General features: G+C 52.0%; 2 protein-coding genes across 2 annotated transcripts in view; both read right to left on the reverse strand.

The window, feature by feature from the left end:
* Positions 1 to 8,848: 8,848 nt before the first annotated feature.
* LOC144737245 (olfactory receptor 52K2-like) lies at positions 8,849 to 9,902 on the reverse strand. Its single transcript, XM_078619966.1, has 2 exons — positions 9,347 to 9,902; positions 8,849 to 9,312 (listed from the first exon to the last, which is right to left on the reverse strand). Exons 1-2 carry the CDS (start codon positions 9,900 to 9,902, stop codon positions 8,849 to 8,851), a joined length of 1,020 nt encoding a protein of 339 aa, XP_078476092.1.
* A 224-nt stretch (positions 9,903 to 10,126) lies between these two features.
* Positions 10,127 to 22,360, reverse strand: part of LOC144737246 (uncharacterized) — a 70,022-nt gene continuing 57,788 nt past the window's right edge. Inside the window, 1 exon segment of the mRNA XM_078619967.1 lies at positions 10,127 to 10,167. Within this exon segment, the coding sequence (XP_078476093.1) occupies positions 10,127 to 10,167 (41 nt within the window).

The raw sequence follows: 22,360 nt of genomic DNA on the forward strand, positions 1-22,360 counted from the left end.
GTAACGAATTGCCACGTTCTGTTTACGTGACGAACCCCTTACTAGTTGGCTGTGTCGGGTGGTGGCAGCTTTAACGACGACACATTTCTATATTTGACGCAATCTGACTCAAAACAAACCTCTATTACGGATGATGTTGATCGCGCAAGCCTACGTGCTATGCCTGTGTATTCGCTTATTAAACTTGGAGTTCAATGCGTCAATGGATTATTTATAAAAGTATTCATATCATCGTTGTTATTATTTTAATGCTGAGTGTCTGATGCTGTGTCATGTACAGCGCTTTGAGATCCTTGATGAGAAGGCGCTTCGTGTGATCGTAATCACCATCATCCTCATCGTCGTTATTTTTATTATTAAACGAGATTCGAAGATTTCGTGGCGGCAAACATTACTCGTTGGTTCTGTCGGTAAAGCGGCGTGGAAAATAAAAAAAAAATTAACCCGTATAAACAAAGTTTTTCACTATAAATCCTTTATATGCGTGTTCAATGGGCCACAACCCAGCCCACATTGGTCTTTGAAACGGGCGGCTAGAGTCCTCTCGTCCTCTGGCTTGAGATGGCTGCCACCTATGGGTCAGATGATTGCCTACCACCATTAAGCAATTGGTAATTAAATATCTTTTTTTTTTTACCTAAAAAGTGTAAAATTTTGGAAAAAAAATCTTCACGAAAATAAATTGTCACGCACAACGAGTCTGTGTGCAAAACGTCAGCTCGATTGGATCACGGGAAGTGGGTTAAAAAAACGACCGAAAGATTTGCACGGTCCTAAGCAAGCAAGCAAGTGAACTTAATATAAAGGATTTAAAAATCAAACATCAATAAAATGCGACGTTTCGGTTGCAATACAAGCAGCCATCGGCAGGTAAGAATGAATGATGAAACACAGAGACACTAGCCCCCGTGACAAAGACAAAGATCCCCCGTGTAGCCTGAGCAGACTGTTGGGGCAAGTGCTGTTAGCGAGTAGCACCTGTGAAGGCTACCGGCACCGTGGCACACGAGGGGGTGGGTGGCCAGCACCACGCCCGGCCGCCTTTGTCTCTCCAATGGCGATGTTTACACACCGCACCAGGTACTCATTTAAGGCTGAATTGACCTAGGGGAGGCCCAGGACCGGTTCAGATAATTGTCAGCGGTTTTGGCCGTGAGCGGGAAAATCGAACCCGGGTCGCCAGGTTCATAGCGCAGCGTAGCGCTAACCGCTGCACCACCGCTCCCCACACACACACAGTGACACACAAAGATAAAGATCCACCGTGTAGCCTTGACAGACTGTAGGGGCAAGTGCTGTTAGCGAGCACCTATGAAGGCCGGAACGGTACACGAACGAGGGGGTGGGTGGGTGGCCAGCACCACGCCCGACCGCCTTTGTCTCCCCAGTGGCGATGTTTACACACCGCACCAGGTACTCATTTAAGGCTGAGTCGACCTAGGAGAGGCCCAGGACCGGTTCAGATAATCATCACTGGTGTTAGCCGTGAGCGGGAATCGAACCCGGGTTGCCAGGTTCATAGCGCAGCGCGCTAACCGCTAAACTGCCGCTCCCCATTGACACACACACAGTGACACACACAGTGACACACACAGTGACACACACAGTGACACACACAGTGACACACACACAGTGACACAGACAGTGACACACACACAGACACACACAGTGATACACACAGTCACACACACAGTGACACAGACAGTGACACACACACAGACACACACAGTGATACACACAGTCACACACACAGTAACACACACACAGTGACACACACACAGTAACACACACACACACAGTGACACACACACACAGTGGCACACACAGTAACACACACACACACAGTGACACACACACAGTGACACACAGTGACACACACACAGTGACACACTCACACAACGACACACACACACACAGTGACACACACAGTGACACACACACAGTGACACACACAGTGACACACACAGCGACACACACACACAGTCACACACACACAGTGACACACACAGTGACACACACACAGTGACACACACAGTAACACACACACACAGTGACACATACACACAGTAACACACACACACAGTGACACACACACAGTGACACACACACACAGTGACACACACACAAACAGTGACACACACACACACTGACACACACACAGTGACACACACAGTGACACACACAGTGACACACACACACAGTGACAAACACACACACAGTGACACACACACAGTGACACACACACACAGTGACACACAGTAACACACACAGTGACACACACACACACAGTGACACACACACACACAGTGACACACACACACAGTAACACGTACACACAGTGACACACACACACAGTGACACACACACAGTGACACACACACACAGTGACACACACAGTAACACACAGTGACACACACAGTGACACACACACACAGTGACACACACACACAGTAACACACACATCCAGTGACACACACACAGTGACACACATACACACAGTGACACACACACACACACTGACACACACACACTGACACACACACAGTGACACACACACACAGTGACACACACAGTGACACACACACACAGTGACAAACACATCCAGTGACACACACACAGTGACACACATACACACAGTGACACACACACACACACTGACACACACACACACTGACACACACACAGTGACACACACACACAGTGACACACACAGTGACACACACACACAGTAACACACACATCCAGTGACACACACACAGTGACACACATACACACAGTGACACACACACACACACTGACACACACACACACTGACACACACACACAGTGACACACACAGTGACACACACACACAGTGACAAACACATCCAGTGACACACACACAGTGACACACATACACAGTGACACACACAGTAACATACACATCCAGTGACACACACACAGTGACACACATACACACAGTGACACACACACACACACTGACACACACACACAGTAACACACACACACAGTGACACACACACACAGTGACACACACACACACACAGTGACACACACACAGTGACACACACATCCAGTGACACACACACAGTGACACACATACACACAGTGACACACACACACACACTGACACACACACACGGACGTTCACCTCCAGCTCACTGGCTCAGCTGACACGGCCACGAGGTGCCCCCCACACAGTCACGAAGCACACCACCTCTGCCCTTTATATCGGAGAGAAGAATTTTTTTTAAAAAAACACGAAGTGGGGGGAGGGGGGGGGCGGAGAGTCCAAGCAGAGTCTGTGTAATTAACCGCTCCAGGGGTCAAGAATGTCTTAGGGGGTCTTTTTTTAAACACTGAACCAAGAGAGCGACCACCAGGGAGTGGAGTGTCTCAAACTCGGCCACTTAATTGCTTGATCATGCTGCTGCTGCTGCTACGGTGGGTGGCTATGAGATGTTGACTACCTCGCCTGGTGTACAGGAGGTCGTGTTGGAGTTTGCGTGTCTCTCTCTCTCTCTCTATCATCATCATCACGGTGGCTATGAGATGTTGACTACCTCGCCTAGTGTACAGGAAGTCGTGGGTTCAATCCTAACCCTGACGCCTGCTGCTGTGACTAGGAGATGTTGACTACCTCGCCTAGTGTACAGGAGGTCGTGTTGGAGTTTGCGTGTCTCTCTCTCTCTATCATCATAATCATCACGGTGGTTAGGAGATGTTGACTACCTCGCTTGGTATACAGGAGGTCGTGGGTTCAATCCTGACCCTGACACCTGCTGTATATTTGGAGTCTGTGTGTCTCCCTCTCTCACAACATCATCATCACGGTGGCTAAGAGATGTTGACGACCTCGCCTGGTATACAGGAAGTCGTGTTGGAGTTTGCGTGTCTCTCTCTCTCATCATCATCACGGTGGCTAGGAGATGTTGACTACCTCGCCTGGTATACAGGAGGTCGTGTTGGAGTTTGCGTGTCTCTCTCTCTCATCATCATCACGGTGGCTAGGAGACGTTGACTACCTCGCCTGGTGTACAGGAAGTCGTGTTGGAGTTTGCGTGTCTCTCTCTCTATCATCATCGCGGTGGCTAGGAGATGTTGACGACCTCGCCTGGTATACAGGAAGTCGTGGGTTCAATCCTGACGCCTGTTGCATATTTGGAGTTTGCGTGTCTCTCTGTCATCATCATCATCATCACGGTGGCTAGGAGATGTTGAATACCTCGCCTGGTTTACAGGAAGTCGTGGGTTCAATCCTGACGCCTGTTGTATGTTTGGAGTTTGCGTGTCTCTCTGTCATCATCATCATCATCACGGTGGCTAGGAGATGTTGAATACCTCGCCTGGTATACAGGAAGTCGTGGGTTCAATCCTGACGCCTGTTGCATATTTGGAGTTTGCGTGTCTCTCTGTCATCATCATCATCATCACGGTGGCTAGGAGATGTTGACGACCTCGCCTGGTATACAGGAAGTCGTGGGTTCAATCCTGACGCCTGTTGCATATTTGGAGTTTGCGTGTCTCTCTGTCATCATCATCATCACGGTGGCTAGGAGATGTTGAATACCTCGCCTGGTATACAGGAAGTCGTGGATTCAATCCTGACGCCTGCTGTATGTTTGGAGTTTGCGGTGTCTCCCTCTTCTCTCTTTCTCACGGTGGTCGCGTGGATTTTTCTCCCGGGCCCTCCACATATAGAACAATGTGTTTCACCTGAAGACGATTGCTTGTGTTGTGATGGAAACGTCGTGATTTTTTTTTCTCTCTACGCGACTTTCCCGAAACACCCAAAGAGTAGAATGTTTCGATTTAAAGTTTCTTTCGTGACTGCAGGGATTCATCTTCTTGGTTCTTTCGGTAAAGTCACGTAGAAGGGAAGTAATAAAATAATAAAAATAAAATATAATAAAACAATTCTCACGACGTTTCGGCCACAACGCAAGCAGCCGCCCTCAGGTGAAGAACAGGTCTGTCGGAAAGACAGCGTCCGAATGGCAGCCCTGTTCTTCACCTGAGGACGGCTGCTTGCGCTGTGGCCGAAACGTCGTGAGAATTGTATTTTATTATGTTTAATTTTTATTATTTTATTATTTCCCTTCTACGTGACTTTACCGAAAGAACCAAAAAGAGTAGAATGTGTTACACGGTGTTTGTTCCTGGGTAGTAAGTTTGATTTCCCAATTGCTTATGCCTCACAAGTACAGGAAGTGGCTATCATTATCCGCAAACTTTGCTTGTATGAGCAGAACTTTGCGTGCAGGATAGACGCATAGTCACACCGATTTTTCACATTGACAATAGCCACATTTCAAAATGTCACTCTCCTGCTCACAAAAGGCAAAGTTCGTGGGGGAATGATAACAGACACTTTCTCTACTAGTAGTAGGTTTTTACCCTTTCAACTGGTACAAAAACTGACACCTTTATACAAGGCATCATGTTTGCAATAACCACAACACAAGCAGTCAAAATGCAAACAAAAAGAAACAACTCTGATTATGATAATAATATGCACTGTCCTTGAAGTTGATTGGTCCACACCCGAGAGACAGCTTTTCTTAGAGCCTAGTCTCCATTGGTGTTGGACCAGATGACGCCAAAAGGCGCACAACTCAAAAACAGCGCAATATCAGAGTACTGAGAGCTCGGGGTAAAGCATTTACACTATGAGACATCTCCTTTACCAGTGGCAAAATATAGTAATAGGTTTTTACCCTTTCAACTGGTACAAAACTGACACCTTTATACAAGGCATCATGTTTGCAATAACCACAACACAAGCAGTCAAAATGCTCTACTTTTGAGGCATAAGCAATTAGGAAAATCACGCTCGCTACCCAGGCACACACAATTTATTGTGTTTGTTGCACAGGAAATGAACTGAACGTTCAACAAGAAACACTTCTCATGCTGTGGTTATCTCACCTGATGACGGTTACCTGCGTTGCGACCGAAACGTCGTCGAACTATAACACATTCATCTGCGAAGGGAGCTGGTAGGAACGTTGGGTTGCTCGGTCAATGGCCTGCAGGGTCAACGGCCAGGGCGTGGTGTATTCCGCAAATATGGCCGACTGTGAGGGCGGGCACAAGCCGGCGTGAGTAGGTGAAACGTTGAGTTTTATAAGGGCACCACGGGGTGACCTGCCCCTCCCCACCCAGCCCCACCCCTCCCAACCCCCACCCAGCCCCACCCAGCCCCTCCCCACCCTCCCCACCCAGCCCCTCCCCACCAGCCCCACCCCTCCCACCCCCCACCCTCCCCACCCACCCCATCCAGCCCCTCCCCACCCTCCCCACCCAGCCCCCACCCTCCCCACCCAGCCCCTCCCCACCCTCCCCTCCCCACCAGCCCCACTCTCCCCACCCAGCCCTCCCCACCCAGCCCTTCCCCACACTCTCCTCCCTCCCTGAATATTACTTTTATTTTTTTGATATTACTATTTTTTTATCGCTTGTTTTAATATTACTTTTTTTTATTTCACTTATTTATTTTATAATATTACTTATTTTATTTTAATATTACTTTTTTTTATTACTCATTTTATTTCTGAAGCTCACCTGAGGGGGGGTGAAGGGGGGGGCGCTATCACCAAATAATCGCTGCTCAACGACGCGGACGGCGATGATGATGACGTCAACGTCGTCATCATCGCCACGTGGACATTTATAGCGGATGCGGATACTCTTATGCACGCCTACAGTACCGTTTGCTTGTACACAGCGACAACAAGCGCCATTCGTTACTAAGTGGCGGTGACGTCACCGCAACGCCTGTGCCAGGCTGTGTGCACGTTAAGGCCACGGAGTTTTAGAATGCCCGCTGGCAGGAGGTCACGGGACAGACCCAGCAGGTGCCACGGGTCGAATGAATGAGATGAATGGCCGATGCACCACCTGTGCCCCCTACTGTGCCAACTTGCTGTGCTTTAGACACCCCGACGCTCCGCTCGTTGTTGTGAGCGTCGCTCCTCTGCCCTCCGTTGTTGTTGGAGGGCGACTGCCTCCAACTGCCCAGTAGCGTCCTTCACGAGCCTCCTCCACAGAGGCCGATCTTGACACGGCTCGTACCGATCATCGGCAAGTCCACTCAGCTCCACGTCCTCCTGTACCACATCACTCCATCTCTTCTCTAGCCCGTGCCGCGCCCGTTTAGCTCCCTCGATCCGGCCGAACAAAAGCTGTTGAGGCATGCGGTGGCTGGGCATGCGGGCTACATGACCCAGCCAACGCAGCCTTGCCTGCCGGAGGAGCTCACCGATGGGACTTTGTCCAGATCTATCAAGGATTTGTGAGCTCTTCACACAATCCAGTCTGGTTAAACCCAGTATGGATCGTAGGCAGGCCAGCCTAAATGTTTCCAACCGGCGAAGATGCTCCATTAGGGAGGTCCACGTTTCGCAAGCGTAGAGAAGGGAGGTAATGACCATGGCCGAGAAGACCTGAAGCTTCGTGCGGAGCGACAGACCAGGTAGAGGCATACATTTTGAAAACAATTTAATAATTGTTATTAAACATTTTCATTTTCATTCTGTGCAATGAATATGTGATTGTTATAATTGTACTCTCCATTTTGCTTCGTTCTACTACACAGTTAAGTATTTTTTTTATAGTTATAATTACTTTATATATTTGATAATTATAAGAGAATTTCTATTTTATATTCTATAAACATGCAGTTTTAGTTAGACGTTGAATATTTTCAAGTGAATTTTATGCTAAATTTCAGCTTTCCAACGCCTAATTTTTAATACGTGTTTTCTCCTACAACATCAGAGTGCAGCACCACATTAAATACACACTACAATGACAATAATTTAAAGTGATTTTAAGCATGTTTAATTTTCAAAATGGAAATATGGTTTTGGGGGAAGGGGGGCAGAGCTATGTGACGTCATATTTGAGGGGGGTCTGATTTTTTTGTGACGCCGTGTGACGAGGGGGGGGGAGGGGGCGGTCAAAAATTGGTCAAAATTGCGTGACGTCATTTATGGAAGGCCCCAATGCCTCTCCACTGGTTCGGAGTGACACCTCTGCTGTCAAAAAAAGAACTGGTCATGAGCGCACTGCCCACTCTCCCCACAACTGCGCCATCACCAATAGTCCGGCAAAGCAACCAGATGGTAAGTTTGATTTGACCAGTGCCATTCGGGGAGAGAGGGAGGGTGGGATGGGAGGACCAATTTCAATTGGCCATTCCTCCCGTGGCGCTTGTAAGCCACCGCTAGCGGCCTAAAGCGGCCTCTGGGATGGGTTGCGAAGGACTGGTAACTCCGCCACCTTCAACTGAAGTCCCACAGAATGGGGGGGAGGAGGGGGGGTGGGGAGGGGAGGAGGTCGTGGGGAGGGAGGGGAGGAAGGGGGATGGGGGGCAGCCGGGGGGGGGGGGCAGCAGGGGAGGGGAGGGGGGCAGCCAGGGGGAGGGAAAGGGGGGAGGGGGATGAGGGGGGGGAGGAGGGGGGGGGAGGAGGAGGAGGGGAGGAGGAGGAGGGGGAGGAGGGATGGAGAAGGGGGGGGAGGGGGGATGAGGGGGAGAGGAGGGGGGGGGAGGGGGAGGAGGGGGGAGGAGGAGGGGGAGGAGGGATGGAGAAGAGGGGGAGGGGGATGAGGGGGGGAGGAGGGGGGGGAGGGGGTGGAGGGGGGGAGGAGGAGGGGGAGGAGGGATGGAGAAGGGGGGGGAGGGGGATGAGGGGGGGAGGAGGGGGGGGAGGGGGATGAGGGGGGAGAGGAGGGATGGAAGAGGGGGGGAGGGGGATGAGGGGGATGAGGGGGGAGGAGGAGGGGGAGGAGGAGGGGGGAGAGAATGAAACACCCCCCCCCCCTCCCCACCCCGACAATGGACGCCTCACGCGGCCGCCGCGACCTTGCCCCGTCGGCACACCTTGGCGGCGAGCCACGCCCTGATCTCGGCGGTGCGCAGGCCGTAGATGACGGGGTTGAGCAGCGGGGGCAGCACGTACACGGCCATGTTGACGACGGCGCGAGCCTGCGACGAGATCCGCACGTAGCGCTCGAGCCGGGGCATGGCGACGACGGCGAGGGTGCAGAGCGCGAAGACGCCCAGGCTGCCCAGGTGCGCGACGCACGTGCCCGCCGCCTTGCGGCCGCGACCCCGCCGCCCGCGCGCCGAGCAGCACTCGCAAAGGATGCGAGCGTACGAGGCGGCGATGACGACCAGGCCGACGCCCATGGTGAGGGCGGTGACGGCGATGCCCGCGACGTTGTTGACGGACGTGTCGTTGCACGCCAACTTAGCCAGGGACATGTGGCTGCACGAGAGTTCGTCGACGACGCGGCCTCTGCACAGGTCTAGGCGAAGCACGAGGCACAAGATGGCGGAGACGCACGCAGCCGCCGCCGCGTGGACGGCCCGCGCACGTGCGCAGGGCTCGCTCGTTGCCGAAGAGGGCGCCGTAGCGCAGAGGGAGGCACACGGCGAGGTAGCGGTCGAGGGACATGGAGGCGAGGATGTAGTACTCGAGGCTCATGTAGACGTGGATGAAGTAGACCTGGGCCAGGCACTCGCCCGCCGTGATGGCGTTGGACGCGACCAGGTCGCGCATGGCGCGCGGGAGAGTCGCCGAGCTGCCCACGAGGGCATTGAGGGACAGGTTTGCGAGCAGGATGTACATGGGCCTGTGGAGGCGAGGGTCGCGAAGGATCAGGAAGCAGAGGAGCGTGTTGCCCGTCACGATGAGGCAGTAAAGAACGAGAATGACGGTGAAGGCGAGTGGGCGGAGGGACTCGGGGCTACGGAACGGAGAGTCGAGGTACAGCGGTACACCAGGGTATGCAAAGAATGGTAATAGCGATGATGACGATGATGATGACGGTGATGACGAAGATGGTGATGTGAAGTTGATGATTGCGGTGCTGATGTTGTTGATGGTGTCGTCCATCGGATCAGCCGGGCGAGCGGGAATTCTGAAAGTAATCATTCAACGTTCAAACGAAAATTGGTCTTGGAGAGACTCGGCGAAGATTTGTGTTGGTAGTAAAATAATATTTGAAACCGAAAACAATTTTAACAAAGAAAAAAATTATTTGGAGGTTTTCATATATATTGTGTTACATTTAATGAAATATATAATGATAAAATCACGGGGAGGGTTTGTGTAATTCCTTATATCTGCAAACTCGTCCGGAACGCGTTCCCGTCTTTTGCTGCGTGGGGTGTCCGGTGCACAGTTGCCAACATCAACGTTCAAAAGACCTTTGGACGAACAACCCCAACAACTAGTTTCTCTGTATGTAAAAAAAACAATAAGAATATTTGTTTTTACCCTATCTAGAAAATAAAACAGGAGTTGTGTTAAGATTGTTCAAACGCCAAATCGATTCTAGCTTTTGCAAGTGAAATGACAATAGAGCCTGCATGCGGTGTGAGTGGACTAGTGGCCACGGGAGGTAATGACAGGGGAGTCAGCCTGCAGTGTGAGTGGACTAGTGGCCACGGGAGGTAATGACAGGGGAGTCAGCCTGCAGTGTGAGTGGACAAGTGGCCATGGGAGGTAATGACAGGGGAGTCAGCCTGTAGTGTGAGTGGACTAGTGGCCACGGGAGGTTATGACAGGGGAGTCAGCCTGCAGTGTGAGTGGACTAGTGGCCATGGGAGGTAATGACAGGGGAGTCAGCCTGTAGTGCGAGTGGACTAGTGGCCATGGGAGGTAATGACAGGGGAGTCAGCCTGTAGTGTGAGTGGACTAGTGGCCACGGGAGGTAATGACAGGGGAGTCAGCCTGCAGTGTGAGTGGACTAGTGGCCATGGGAGGTAATGACAGGGGAGTCAGCCTGCAGTGCGAGTGGACTAGTGGCCATGGGAGGTAATGACAGGGGAGTCAGCCTGTAGTGTGAGTGGACTAGTGGCCACGGGAGGTAATGACAGGGGAGTCAGCCTGCAGTGTGAGTGGACTAGTGGCCACGGGAGGTAATGACAGGGGAGTCAGCCTGCAGTGTGAGTGGACTAGTGGCCACGGGAGGTAATGACAGGGGAGTCAGCCTGCAGTGTGAGTGGACAAGTGGCCATGGGAGGTAATGACAGGGGAGTCAGCCTGTAGTGTGAGTGGACTAGTGGCCACGGGGAGGTTATGACAGGGGAGTCAGCCTGCAGTGTGAGTGGACTAGTGGCCATGGGAGGTAATGACAGGGGAGTCAGCCTGTAGTGCGAGTGGACTAGTGGCCATGGGAGGTAATGACAGGGGAGTCAGCCTGTAGTGTGAGTGGACTAGTGGCCACGGGAGGTAATGACAGGGGAGTCAGTCTGCAGTGTGAGTGGACTAGTGGCCATGGGAGGTAATGACAGGGGAGTCAGCCTGTAGTGCGAGTGGACTAGTGGCCATGGGAGGTAATGACAGGGGAGTCAGCCTGTAGTGTGAGTGGACTAGTGGCCACGGGAGGTAATGACAGGGGAGTCAGCCTGCAGTGTGAGTGGACTAGTGGCCACGGGAGGTAATGACAGGGGAGTCAGCCTGTAGTGTGAATGGACTAGTGGCCACGGGAGGTAATGGCAGGGGAGTCAGCCTGTAGTACGAATGGACTAGTGGCCACGGGAGGTAATGGCAGGGGAGTCAGCCTGCAGTACGAGTGGACTAGTGGCCACGGGAGGTAATGACAGGGGAGTCAGCCTGCAGTGTGAGTGGACTAGTGGCCACGGGAGATAATGACAGGGGAGTCAGCCTGCAGTGTGAGTGGACTGGTGTCCACGGGAGGTAATAACAGGGGAGTCAGCCTGCAGTGTGAGTGGACTGGTGGCCACGGGAGGTAATAACAGGGGAGTCAGCCTGCAGTGCGAGTGGACTGGTGGCCACGGGAGGTAATGACAGGGGAGTCAGCCTGCAGTACGAATGGACTGGTGGCCACGGGAGGTAATGACGGGGGTATCAGTTGTGAGTGCGAAGGGACCGGTGGCTACGGGAATAACCGAGAAGGGAACGTAGGCAGGTGACGGAAGGGGACGGTAGAGTCTGCAGGCGGAGCGAGCGTCCAGAGTCAGCGAGAAGGAAGGGGAGCGTGGCCTTGTTCGGTATAAAAGGGGGAGATGCACGGGAGACTCGGGGCTGTTGCAGTGAGGTTCTCCGCCTTTGCCAAGTGAATGATGAACAGGTGACGTCCTCTAAATAATAATTAGCGGGTGACGTCACTCCACATGGGGGGGGGGGCGAGGTGCCTCCTCCCCCCCCCCCCTTATCGGCGTCAACTTACAACCCTAACTACGAAGGCAGAACCCTGACGTCATGCGATCTCCGTAGCGACGTTGAGACATCGAAGTTAAGAGGACGTCGTGATGAACAAGGTATTGTCTAACTATTCTTAGGTTTTTTTCGCGTAAAGTCACGTAGGTAAAACATTGAAATTAATAAAAGTAAAATAAAAAATAAATAAAAAATCACGACGTTTCGGAGGCAACACAAGTCTCCGTCATCAGGTGGGACCGTCACAGCTAAAATTACTGCATCAAGTGAGGCAAAAATTCCGAAAGACCAGCCCTTAAATACAAGTTAAGGGGGGGGGGGGGGAGGGGCTTATCTGAATGTGGTAACCAGGGAATGGAACGTGTTGGGGTGGTCAGCGGGGCTACAAGAGACATTGATCAACGTCGTAATGTGTGCAATAGAACAATCGGTGTACCTCGACCTGAACGGATGTTGGTTGAGAATCTAACCTTGAAATGGAATAAGTCTGTGTCTGCGCCCCCTTACAAATCGCACGCGAATGGATACAATGAATATATCACGTCCTGCTCTGCTTGTCGCTTGAAAGTTTCAGATTGATAAGCAATACACCCGCCGTCTTTGGACGGGCAAAAGTCTCGTTATATGTATAGTTTTCACAGCACGATTGGCTACGCACAGTGTGAAAGAAGATCAACGTGCATATTGGTAGGTTCCCATATAACTTCAATTATTTGAAGAAATACCGTGTATGTGTTTGGGTGCGTCATGGAGTGACATCTTTGCTTTATAAAGAACGGCCATTCAAATTTCGATTTAAAGCTTTCGTGACTGCAGGGATTCATCTTCTTGGTTCTTTCGGTAAAGTCACGTAGAAGGGAAGTAATAAAATAATAAAAAATAAAATATAATAAAATAATTATCACGACGTTTCGGCCACAACGCAAGCAGCCGTCCTCAGGTGAAACCAGGTCTGTCGAGGCAACAGCGTTTCAGGCGACAGCGTTTCAGACGCTGTCGCCTCGACAGACCTGGTTTCACCTGAGGACGGCTGCTTGCGTTGTGGCCGAAACGTCGTGAGAATTATTTTATTATGTTTTATTTTTATTATTTTATTACTTCCCTTCGACGTGACTTTACCGAAAGAACCAAGAAAACGGCCATTCACTTACTCAACCACTTCTTTGCTCACTCACCTACTCACTCACCGATTTACTTACCCACTCACCCATTCACTCACTCAGTCGCCGACTCGCTCACCCAACCACTCATCCACACACTCATTCTCCCCCTCACCCACTCACCTATTCACTCACTCAGTCACCAACTCACCGACTCACCCACACACCCACTCACCCGCTCACCCGTTCAGTCACCGACTCACTCACATACTCACATACTCACGCACCCAATCACTCACCAACTCACCCACTCACGCACTCACTCACCCACTCACCCATTCACTCACCGACTCAGTCACCCACTCACTCACCCACTCACCCACTCACCCATTCACTCACTCACCGACTCACTCACCCATTCACTCACCGACTCAGTCACCTACTCACTCACCCATCCACCCACTCACCCATTCACTCACCGACTCATTCACCCACTCACCCAATTCACTCACTCAGTCACCGACTCATCCACCTACACACCCATTTACTCACCGACTCACTCACCCACTCACCCAATTTACTGATCCACTCACCCACTCACCCATGTATTCACTCACCCAACCACTCATCCACTTACTTCTTCTCTCACTCACCCACTCACATATTCACTCACTCAGTTACCCACTCATCCATGCACTCACTCACCGACTCACTCACCCACTCACCCAATTCACTCGCTCAGTCACTGACTCACTCACTCACCGACTCACCCACTCACTCACCCGTTCACCCACTCGCTCACCCACCGACTCTCTCGCCCACTCACTGATTCACCCACTCAGTCACCCACTTACTCAGTCACCGACTAACCCACTCACTCACCCACTCATCCATTCACTCAGTCACCAACTCACCCACTCACTCACCCATTCACTCACTCACCGACTCTCTCACCTACTCACCCACTTACTCACCCACTCACCCATTCACTCACTCACCCACTCACTCACCCACTCACCTCCTCACCAGAGTATACAATCGTTTATGTTTCAGCATAAATGCGTTGATTGCGTTTTGAGTCGCAGATATTTGAAATAAATCATTGGCCATGATGATGAACGTCTTAGCAGGCGGCCCTGCACCTCTAATCAACACGGTTGGCTACGTGCGGTGCGAAAGAAGTTCAACACACACACACATAGCCTCTCCCCTCTCATCTCACCACTTTACTCCCTTGCACGCACTCTCCTACCTCTCCCCTCTCATCTCACTCCCCTCCACGCACTCTCCTGCCTCTCCCCTCTCATCTCACTCCACTCCCCTCCACTCACTCTCCTACCTCTCCCCTCTCAAATCACTCCACTCCCATCCACGCACTCTCCTGCCTCTCCCCTCTCATCTCACTCTACTCTCCTCCACGCACTCTCCATCCTCTCCCCTCTCATCTCACTCCACTCCCCTCCACGCACTCTCCTACCTCTCCCCTCTCATCTCACTCCCCTCCACGCACTCTCCTGCCTCTCCCCTCTCATCTCACTCTACTCCCCTCCGCGCACTCTCCTGCCTCTCCCCTCTCATCTCACTCCACTCCCCTCCGCGCACTCTCCTACCTCTCCCCTCTCATCTCACTCCACTCCCCTCCACGCACTCTCCTACCTCTCCCCTCTCATCTCACTCCACTCCCCTCCACTCACTCTCCTACCTCTCCCCTCTCATCTCACTCTACTCCCCTCCACGCACTCTCCTGCCTCTCCCCTCTCATCTCACTCCACTCCCCTCCACGCACTCTCCTACCTCTCCCCTCTCATCTCACTCCACTCCCCTCCACGCACTCTCCTACCTCTCCCCTCTCATCTCACTCCACTCCCCTCCGCGCACTCTCCTACCTCTCCCCTCTCATCTCACTCCACTCCCCTCCGCGCACTCTCCTACCCCTCCCCTCTCATCTCACTCCACTCCCCTCCACGCACTCTCCTACCTCTCCCCTCTCATCTCACTCTCCTCCCCTCCACGCATTCTCCTACCTCTCCCCTCTCATCTCACTCTCCTCCCCTCCACGCACTCTCCTACCTCTCCCCTCTCATCTCACTCCACTCCCCTCCACGCATTCTCCTGCCTCTCCCCTCTCATCTCACTCCACTCCCCTCCGCGCACTCTCCTGCCTCTCTCCTCTCATCTCACTCCACTCCCCTCCACTCACTCTCCTACCTCTCCCCTCTCATCTCACTCTCCTCCCCTCCACGCCTCTCCTGCCTCTCCCCTCTCATCTCACTCCACTCCCCTCCGCGCACGCTCCTACCTCTCCCCTCTCATCTCACTCCACTCCCCTCCACGCACTCTCCTACCTCTCCCCTCTCATCTCACTCTCCTCCCCTCCACGCCTCTCCTGCCTCTCCCCTCTCATCTCACTCCACTCCCCTCCGCGCACTCTCCTACCTCTCCCCTCTCATCTCACTCTACTCCCCTCCACGCACTCACCCACCTCTCATCTCTGAGAGGTGGGTGAGGAGATGGGCCAGTGGGTGAACAGGTCGATGGGTGAGTCGGCGAGTGAATGAGTGGGTGAGTCAGTGACTGAGTGAATGCGTGAGTGAGTGAGTGAGTCAGTAGGGTGAGTGGTTGAGTGAGTGTCTGACTCGGTGTCTGAGTGATTGAATGGGTGAGTCGGTGAGTGAGTGAATGGGTGAGTTAGTGTGTGAGTCGATAACTGATTGAATGAATAGGTAAGTGGGTGAGTCTTTGACTGAGTGAGTGAATGGGTGAGTGGGTGCGTCGGTAACTGAATGAATGGGTGAGTGAGGGTGTGGGTCGATAACTGATTGAATGAATAGGTGAGTGGGTGAGTCTTTGACTGAGTGAGTGAATGGGTGAGTGGGTGCGTCGGTAACTGAGTGAATGGGTGAGTGAGGGTGTGGGTCGATAACTGATTGAATGAATAGGTGAGTGGGTGAGTCTTTGACTGAGTGAGTGAATGGGTGAGTGGGTGCGTCGGTAACTGAGTGAATGGGTGAGTGAGGGTGTGGGTCGATAACTGATTGAATGAATAGGTGAGTGGGTGAGTCTTTTACTGAGTGAGTGAATGGGTGAGTGGGTGCGTCGGTAACTGAGTGAATGGGTGAGTGAGGGTGTGGGTCGATAACTGATTGAATGAATAGGGGAGTGGGTGAGTCTTTGACTGAGTGAGTGAATGGGTGAGTGGGTGCGTCGGTAACTGAGTGAATGGGTGAGTGAGGGTGTGGGTCGATAACTGATTGAATGAATAGGTGAGTGGGTGAGTCTCTGACGGAGTGAGTGAATGGGTGGGTGCGTGGCTGAGTCGATGTGAATGGCTGAGTGAGTGACTCGCTGACTGAGTGAGTGAATGAGTTATTGAGTGAGTCGGTGACTGAGTGAATGGGTGGGTGGGTGAATGGGTGGGTGGGTGAATGAGTCGGGGACAGAGTGAGAATGGGTGAATTTGTGAATCGGTGAGTCGCTGAGTGAGTGAATGGGTGAATGGGTGAGTATGTGACTGAGTGAGTGAATGGTTTTGTGGGTGAGTTGGCGACTGAGGGAGTGAATGGGTGATTGAGTGAGTCGGTGAGTGAGTGAATAAATGGGTGGGTAGGTGAGTCGTGACTGAGTAAGTGAGTGGGTAAGTGAGTGAGTGGGTGGGTGGGTGAGTGAGTGGGTGAGTGATTGGGTGACTGAGTGAGTAAATGGGTGAGTGAGTGGGTGAGTCTCTGACTGAGTGAGTTAATGGGTGAGTGAGTGAGTCGTTGACTGAGTGAGTGAATGGGTGGGTGCGTGGGTGAGTCGATGTGAATGGCTGAGTGAGTGACTCTCTGAGTGAGTGAATGAGTTATTGAGTGAGTCGGTGACTGAGTGAATGGGTGGGTAGGTGAGTCGTGAGTGAGTGAGTGAGTGAATAGGTGAGTGAGTGTGTGAGTCGGTAACTGATTGAGTGACTAGGTGAGTGGGTGAGTCGGTGAGTGAGTGAATGGGTGGGTGAATGAGCCTGTGAGTGAATGGGTGAGTCGTGACTGAGTAAGTGAATGCATGAGTGAGTGTGTGAGTCGGTAACTGATTGAATGAATAGGTGAGTGAGTGAGTCGTTGACTGAGTGAGTAAATGGGTGAATGCGTGGGTGAGTCGGTGACTCAGCGAATGGGTGAGTGATGGTGTGAGTCGGTAACTGATTGAGTGAATGGGTGGGTGAGTGGATGAGTGGGTGACTGAGTGAGTGAATGGGTTGGTGCGTGGGTGAGTCGGTGACTCAGTAAGTGAGTGGGTGACTCGCTGACTGAGTGAATGGGTGATTGAGTGAGTCGGTGACAGAGTGAGAATGGGTGAATTTGTGAGTTGGTAAGTCGCTGACTGAGTGAATGGGTGAATGGGTGAGTATGTGACTGAGTGAATGAATGGGTGAGTAAGTGAGTCGGTTACTGAGTGAATGGGTGAGTGGATGAGTGGATGAGTGAGTGACTGAGGGAGTGAATGGGTGATTGAGTGAGTCGGTGAGTGAGTGAATAAATGGGTGGGTAGGTGAGTCGTGACTGAGTAAGTGAGTGGGTTAGTGAGTGGGTAGGTGAATGAGTGGGTGAGTGAATGGGTGACTGAGTGAGTAAATGGATGAGTGAGTGAGTGAGTAGGTGAGGTGAGTCGATGACTGAGTTAGTGCCTGATCGAATGGGTGGGTGGGTCAGCGGGTGACTGAGTGAGTGAATGGGTGAGTGACTGAGTGAGTGAATGGGTGAGTGACTGGGTGAATTGGTGGGTGGGTGAGTGGGTGACTGAGTGAGTGACTGATTGACTGATTGAATGGGTGTGTGGGTTGGTGAGTGGGTGGGTGAGTTAGTGGGTGAGTGAGTGAGCGACTGAGTGAGTGAATGGGTGAGTGACTGAGTGAATGGGTGAGTGGGTGACTGAGTGACTGGTCGAATGGGTTGGTGGGTGAGCGGGGACTGAGTGAGTGAATGGGTGAGTGAGTGGGTGAGTGACTGAATGAGTGGATGGGTGAGTGACTGGGTGAATTGGTGGGTGGGTTTGTGGGTGACTGAGTGAGTGACTGATTGACTGATTGAATGGGTGGGTGGGTGGGTGAGTGGGTGGGTGAGTTAGTGGGTGAGTGAGTGAGCGACTGAGTGAGTGAATGGGTGAGTGTCTGAGTAATGGGTGAGTGGGTGACTGAGTGACTGACTGAGTGACTGGTCGAATGGGTTGGTGGGTGAGCGGGGACTGAGTGAGTGAATGGGTGAGTGAGTGGGTGAGTGACTGAGTGAGTGAGTGAATGGGTGAGTGACTGGGTGAATGGGTGAGTGGGTCACTGAGTGAGTGACTGAGTGACTAATCGAATGGGTGGGTGGGTGAGCGGGTGACTGAGTGAGTGAATGGGTGAGTGAGTGGGTGAGTGACTGAGTGAGTGAGTGGATGAGTGACTGGGTGAATTGGTGGGTGGGTGGGTGGGTGACTGAGTGAGTGACTGATTGACTGATTGAATGGGTGGGTGGGTGGGTGGGTGAGTGGGTGAGTGAGTTAGTGGGTGAGTGAGTGAGCGACTGAGTGAGTGAATGGGTGAGTGACTGAGTAATGGGTGAGTGGGTGACTGAGTGACTGACTGAGTGACTGGTCGAATGGGTTGGTGGGTGAGCGGGGACTGAGTGAGTGAATGGGTGAGTGAGTGGGTGAGTGACCTAGTGAGTGAGTGAATGGGTGAGTGACTGGGTGAATTGGTGGGTGGGTTTGTGGGTGACTGAGTGAGTGACTGATTGACTGATTGAATGGGTGGGTGGGTGGGTGGGTGAGTGGGTGGGTGAGTTAGTGGGTGAGTGAGTGAGCGACTGAGTGAGTGAATGGGTGAGTGACTGAGTGAATGGGTGAGTGGGTCACTGAGTGACTGACTGAGTGACTGGTCGAATGGGTTGGTGGGTGAGCGGGGACTGAGTGAGTGAATGGGTGAGTGAGTGGGTGAGTGACTGAGTGAGTGGATGGGTGAGTGACTGGGTGAATTGGTGGGTGGGTTAGTGGGTGACTGAGTGAGTGACTGATTGAATGGGTGGGTGGGTGGGTGAGTGGGTGAGTGAGTTAGTGGGTGAGTGAGTGAGCGACTTAGTGAGTGAATGGGTGAGTGACTGAGTGAATGGGTGAGTGGGTGACTGAGTGACTGACTGAGTGACTGGTCGAATGGGTTGGTGGGTGAGCGGGGACTGAGTGAGTGAATGGGTGAGTGAGTGGGTGAGTGACTGAGTGAGTGGATGGGTGAGTGACTGGGTGAATTGGTGGTTGGGTTAGTGGGTGACTGAGTGAGTGACTGAGTGAATGGGTGAGTGGGTGACTGAGTGAGTGAATGGGTGAGTGACTGGGTGAATTGGTGGGTGGGTTTGTGGGTGACTGAGTGAGTGACTGATTGACTGATTGAATGGGTGGGTGGGTGGGTGAGTGGGTGGGTGAGTTAGTGGGTGAGTGAGTGAGCGACTGAGTGAGTGAATGGGTGAGTGTCTGAGTAATGGGTGAGTGGGTGACTGAGTGACTGACTGAGTGACTGGTCGAATGGGTTGGTGGGTGAGCGGGGACTGAGTGAGTGAATGGGTGAGTGAGTGGGTGAGTGACTGAGTGAGTGAGTGAATGGGTGAGTGACTGGGTGAATGGGTGAGTGGGTCACTGAGTGAGTGACTGAGTGACTAATCGAATGGGTGGGTGGGTGAGCGGGTGACTGAGTGAGTGAATGGGTGAGTGAGTGGGTGAGTGACTGAGTGAGTGAGTGGATGAGTGACTGGGTGAATTGGTGGGTGGGTGGGTGGGTGACTGAGTGAGTGACTGATTGACTGATTGAATGGGTGGGTGGGTGGGTGGGTGAGTGGGTGAGTGAGTTAGTGGGTGAGTGAGTGAGCGACTGAGTGAGTGAATGGGTGAGTGACTGAGTAATGGGTGAGTGGGTGACTGAGTGACTGACTGAGTGACTGGTCGAATGGGTTGGTGGGTGAGCGGGGGACTGAGTGAGTGAATGGGTGAGTGAGTGGGTGAGTGACCTAGTGAGTGAGTGAATGGGTGAGTGACTGGGTGAATTGGTGGGTGGGTTTGTGGGTGACTGAGTGAGTGACTGATTGACTGATTGAATGGGTGGGTGGGTGGGTGGGTGAGTGGGTGGGTGAGTTAGTGGGTGAGTGAGTGAGCGACTGAGTGAGTGAATGGGTGAGTGACTGAGTGAATGGGTGAGTGGGTCACTGAGTGACTGACTGAGTGACTGGTCGAATGGGTTGGTGGGTGAGCGGGGGACTGAGTGAGTGAATGGGTGAGTGAGTGGGTGAGTGACTGAGTGAGTGGATGGGTGAGTGACTGGGTGAATTGGTGGGTGGGTTAGTGGGTGACTGAGTGAGTGACTGATTGAATGGGTGGGTGGGTGGGTGAGTGGGTGAGTGAGTTAGTGGGTGAGTGAGTGAGCGACTTAGTGAGTGAATGGGTGAGTGACTGAGTGAATGGGTGAGTGGGTGACTGAGTGACTGACTGAGTGACTGGTCGAATGGGTTGGTGGGTGAGCGGGGACTGAGTGAGTGAATGGGTGAGTGAGTGGGTGAGTGACTGAGTGAGTGGATGGGTGAGTGACTGGGTGAATTGGTGGTTGGGTTAGTGGGTGACTGAGTGAGTGACTGAGTGAATGGGTGAGTGGGTGACTGAGTGAGTGAATGGATGAGTGACTGGGTGAATTGGTGGGTGGGTGAGTGAGTGACTGAGTGAGTGGATGGGTGAGTGACTGAGTGAATAGGTGGTTTAGTGGTCGACTGAGTGGGTGAGTGTCAAGTCAAGTTGCATCTTTGTTCACACGCACAGATACACGTGACGCCTTTCTGCCACAAGTCTGCCCCTCAGATCTCCACCCTAAACGCGAACACACACGCGCATGAACATGGCGAATTTGGCAAATGCAGGGTGCTTCGAAAAAATGTTAACACTCACACGGGAACAATACAGTGTGACAGGATGGCGAATGTCACGTTAATAGCTTCGAAAAGTCAAAAAGTCTGCCGCTTGTCCGCCAGCGTTGTCAACGCTACTGCCTGGAAATTCTCCAGAGACACACAGAGACGTTGTCTTTCTGTGTGTCTCTGTGTTGTCTCTCTCTCTCTCTCTGTGTGTCTCTGTGTGTGTCTATCTCTGCTTGTGTGTCTGTCTGTGTGTCTATGTTGTGTGTCTCTCTCTGTGTGTGTCTCTCTCTGTGTGTCTCTGTGTGTCTATGTTGTGTGTCTCTCTCTGTGTGTGTCTCTGTGTTATCTCTCTCTGCTTGTGTGTTTGTCTGTGTGTCTATGTGTGTGTCTCTCTCTGTGTGTCTCTGTGTGTGTCTGTCTCTGCTTGTGTGTCTGTCTGTGTGTCTATGTTGTGTGTCTCTCTCTGTGTGTCTCTGTGTGTGTCTATCTCTGCTTGTGTGTCTGTCTGTGTGTCTATGTGTGTGTCTCTCTCTGCGTGTGTGTTTGTCTGTGTGTCTATGTGTGTGTCTCTCTCTGTGTGTCTCTGTGTGTGTCTGTCTCTGCTTGTGTGTCTGTCTGTGTGTCTATGTTGTGTGTCTCTCTCTGTGTGTCTCTGTGTGTGTCTATCTCTGCTTGTGTGTCTGTCTGTGTGTCTATGTGTGTGTCTCTCTCTGCTTGTGTGTCTGTCTGTGTGTCTATGTGTGTGTCTCTCTCTGTGTGTCTCTGTGTGTGTCTATCTCTGCTTGTGTGTCTGTCTGTGTGTCTATGTTGTGTGTCTCTCTCTCTGTGTGTCTATGTTGTGTGTCTCTGTGTGTGTCTCTGTGTGTATCTCTCTCTGCTTGTGTGTCTGTCTGTGTTGTCTCCATGTCTATGTTTTGTCTCTCTCTCAAATTAAAAAATCTTTGGAAGAACGTAATCAACCCGGTGGGGTGTTGACTGTTGTGTTAGCCGACTCTCTGTGGTGCATCGCATTCTATTTCCAAGTTCACTATGTTTGTCTTCTTAGTTCTTTCGGTAAAGTCACATGGAATGGAAAAAAAAAAACATAATAAAATAATTCTCACGACGTTTTTATTATTTTATTATTTCCCTTCTACGTGACTTTACCGAAAGAAACAAGAAGATG

This window comes from Lampetra planeri, chromosome 66, assembly GCF_965212315.1.
Source record: "Lampetra planeri chromosome 66, kcLamPlan1.2.h2, whole genome shotgun sequence".
NCBI lineage: Eukaryota > Metazoa > Chordata > Hyperoartia > Petromyzontiformes > Petromyzontidae > Lampetra > Lampetra planeri.

Bases quoted from the DNA above. Each gene is read 5' to 3' on its own strand.
- LOC144737245 (XM_078619966.1), bottom strand. From the start codon at position 9,902: ATGGACGACACCATCAACAACATCAGCACCGCAATCATCAACTTCACA. The intron at 9,313-9,346 runs GTCTCCGCCATC...TGCTTCGCCTAG, and splicing joins ACGCGGCGGCGGCTGCGTGC to ACCTGTGCAGAGGCCGCGTC.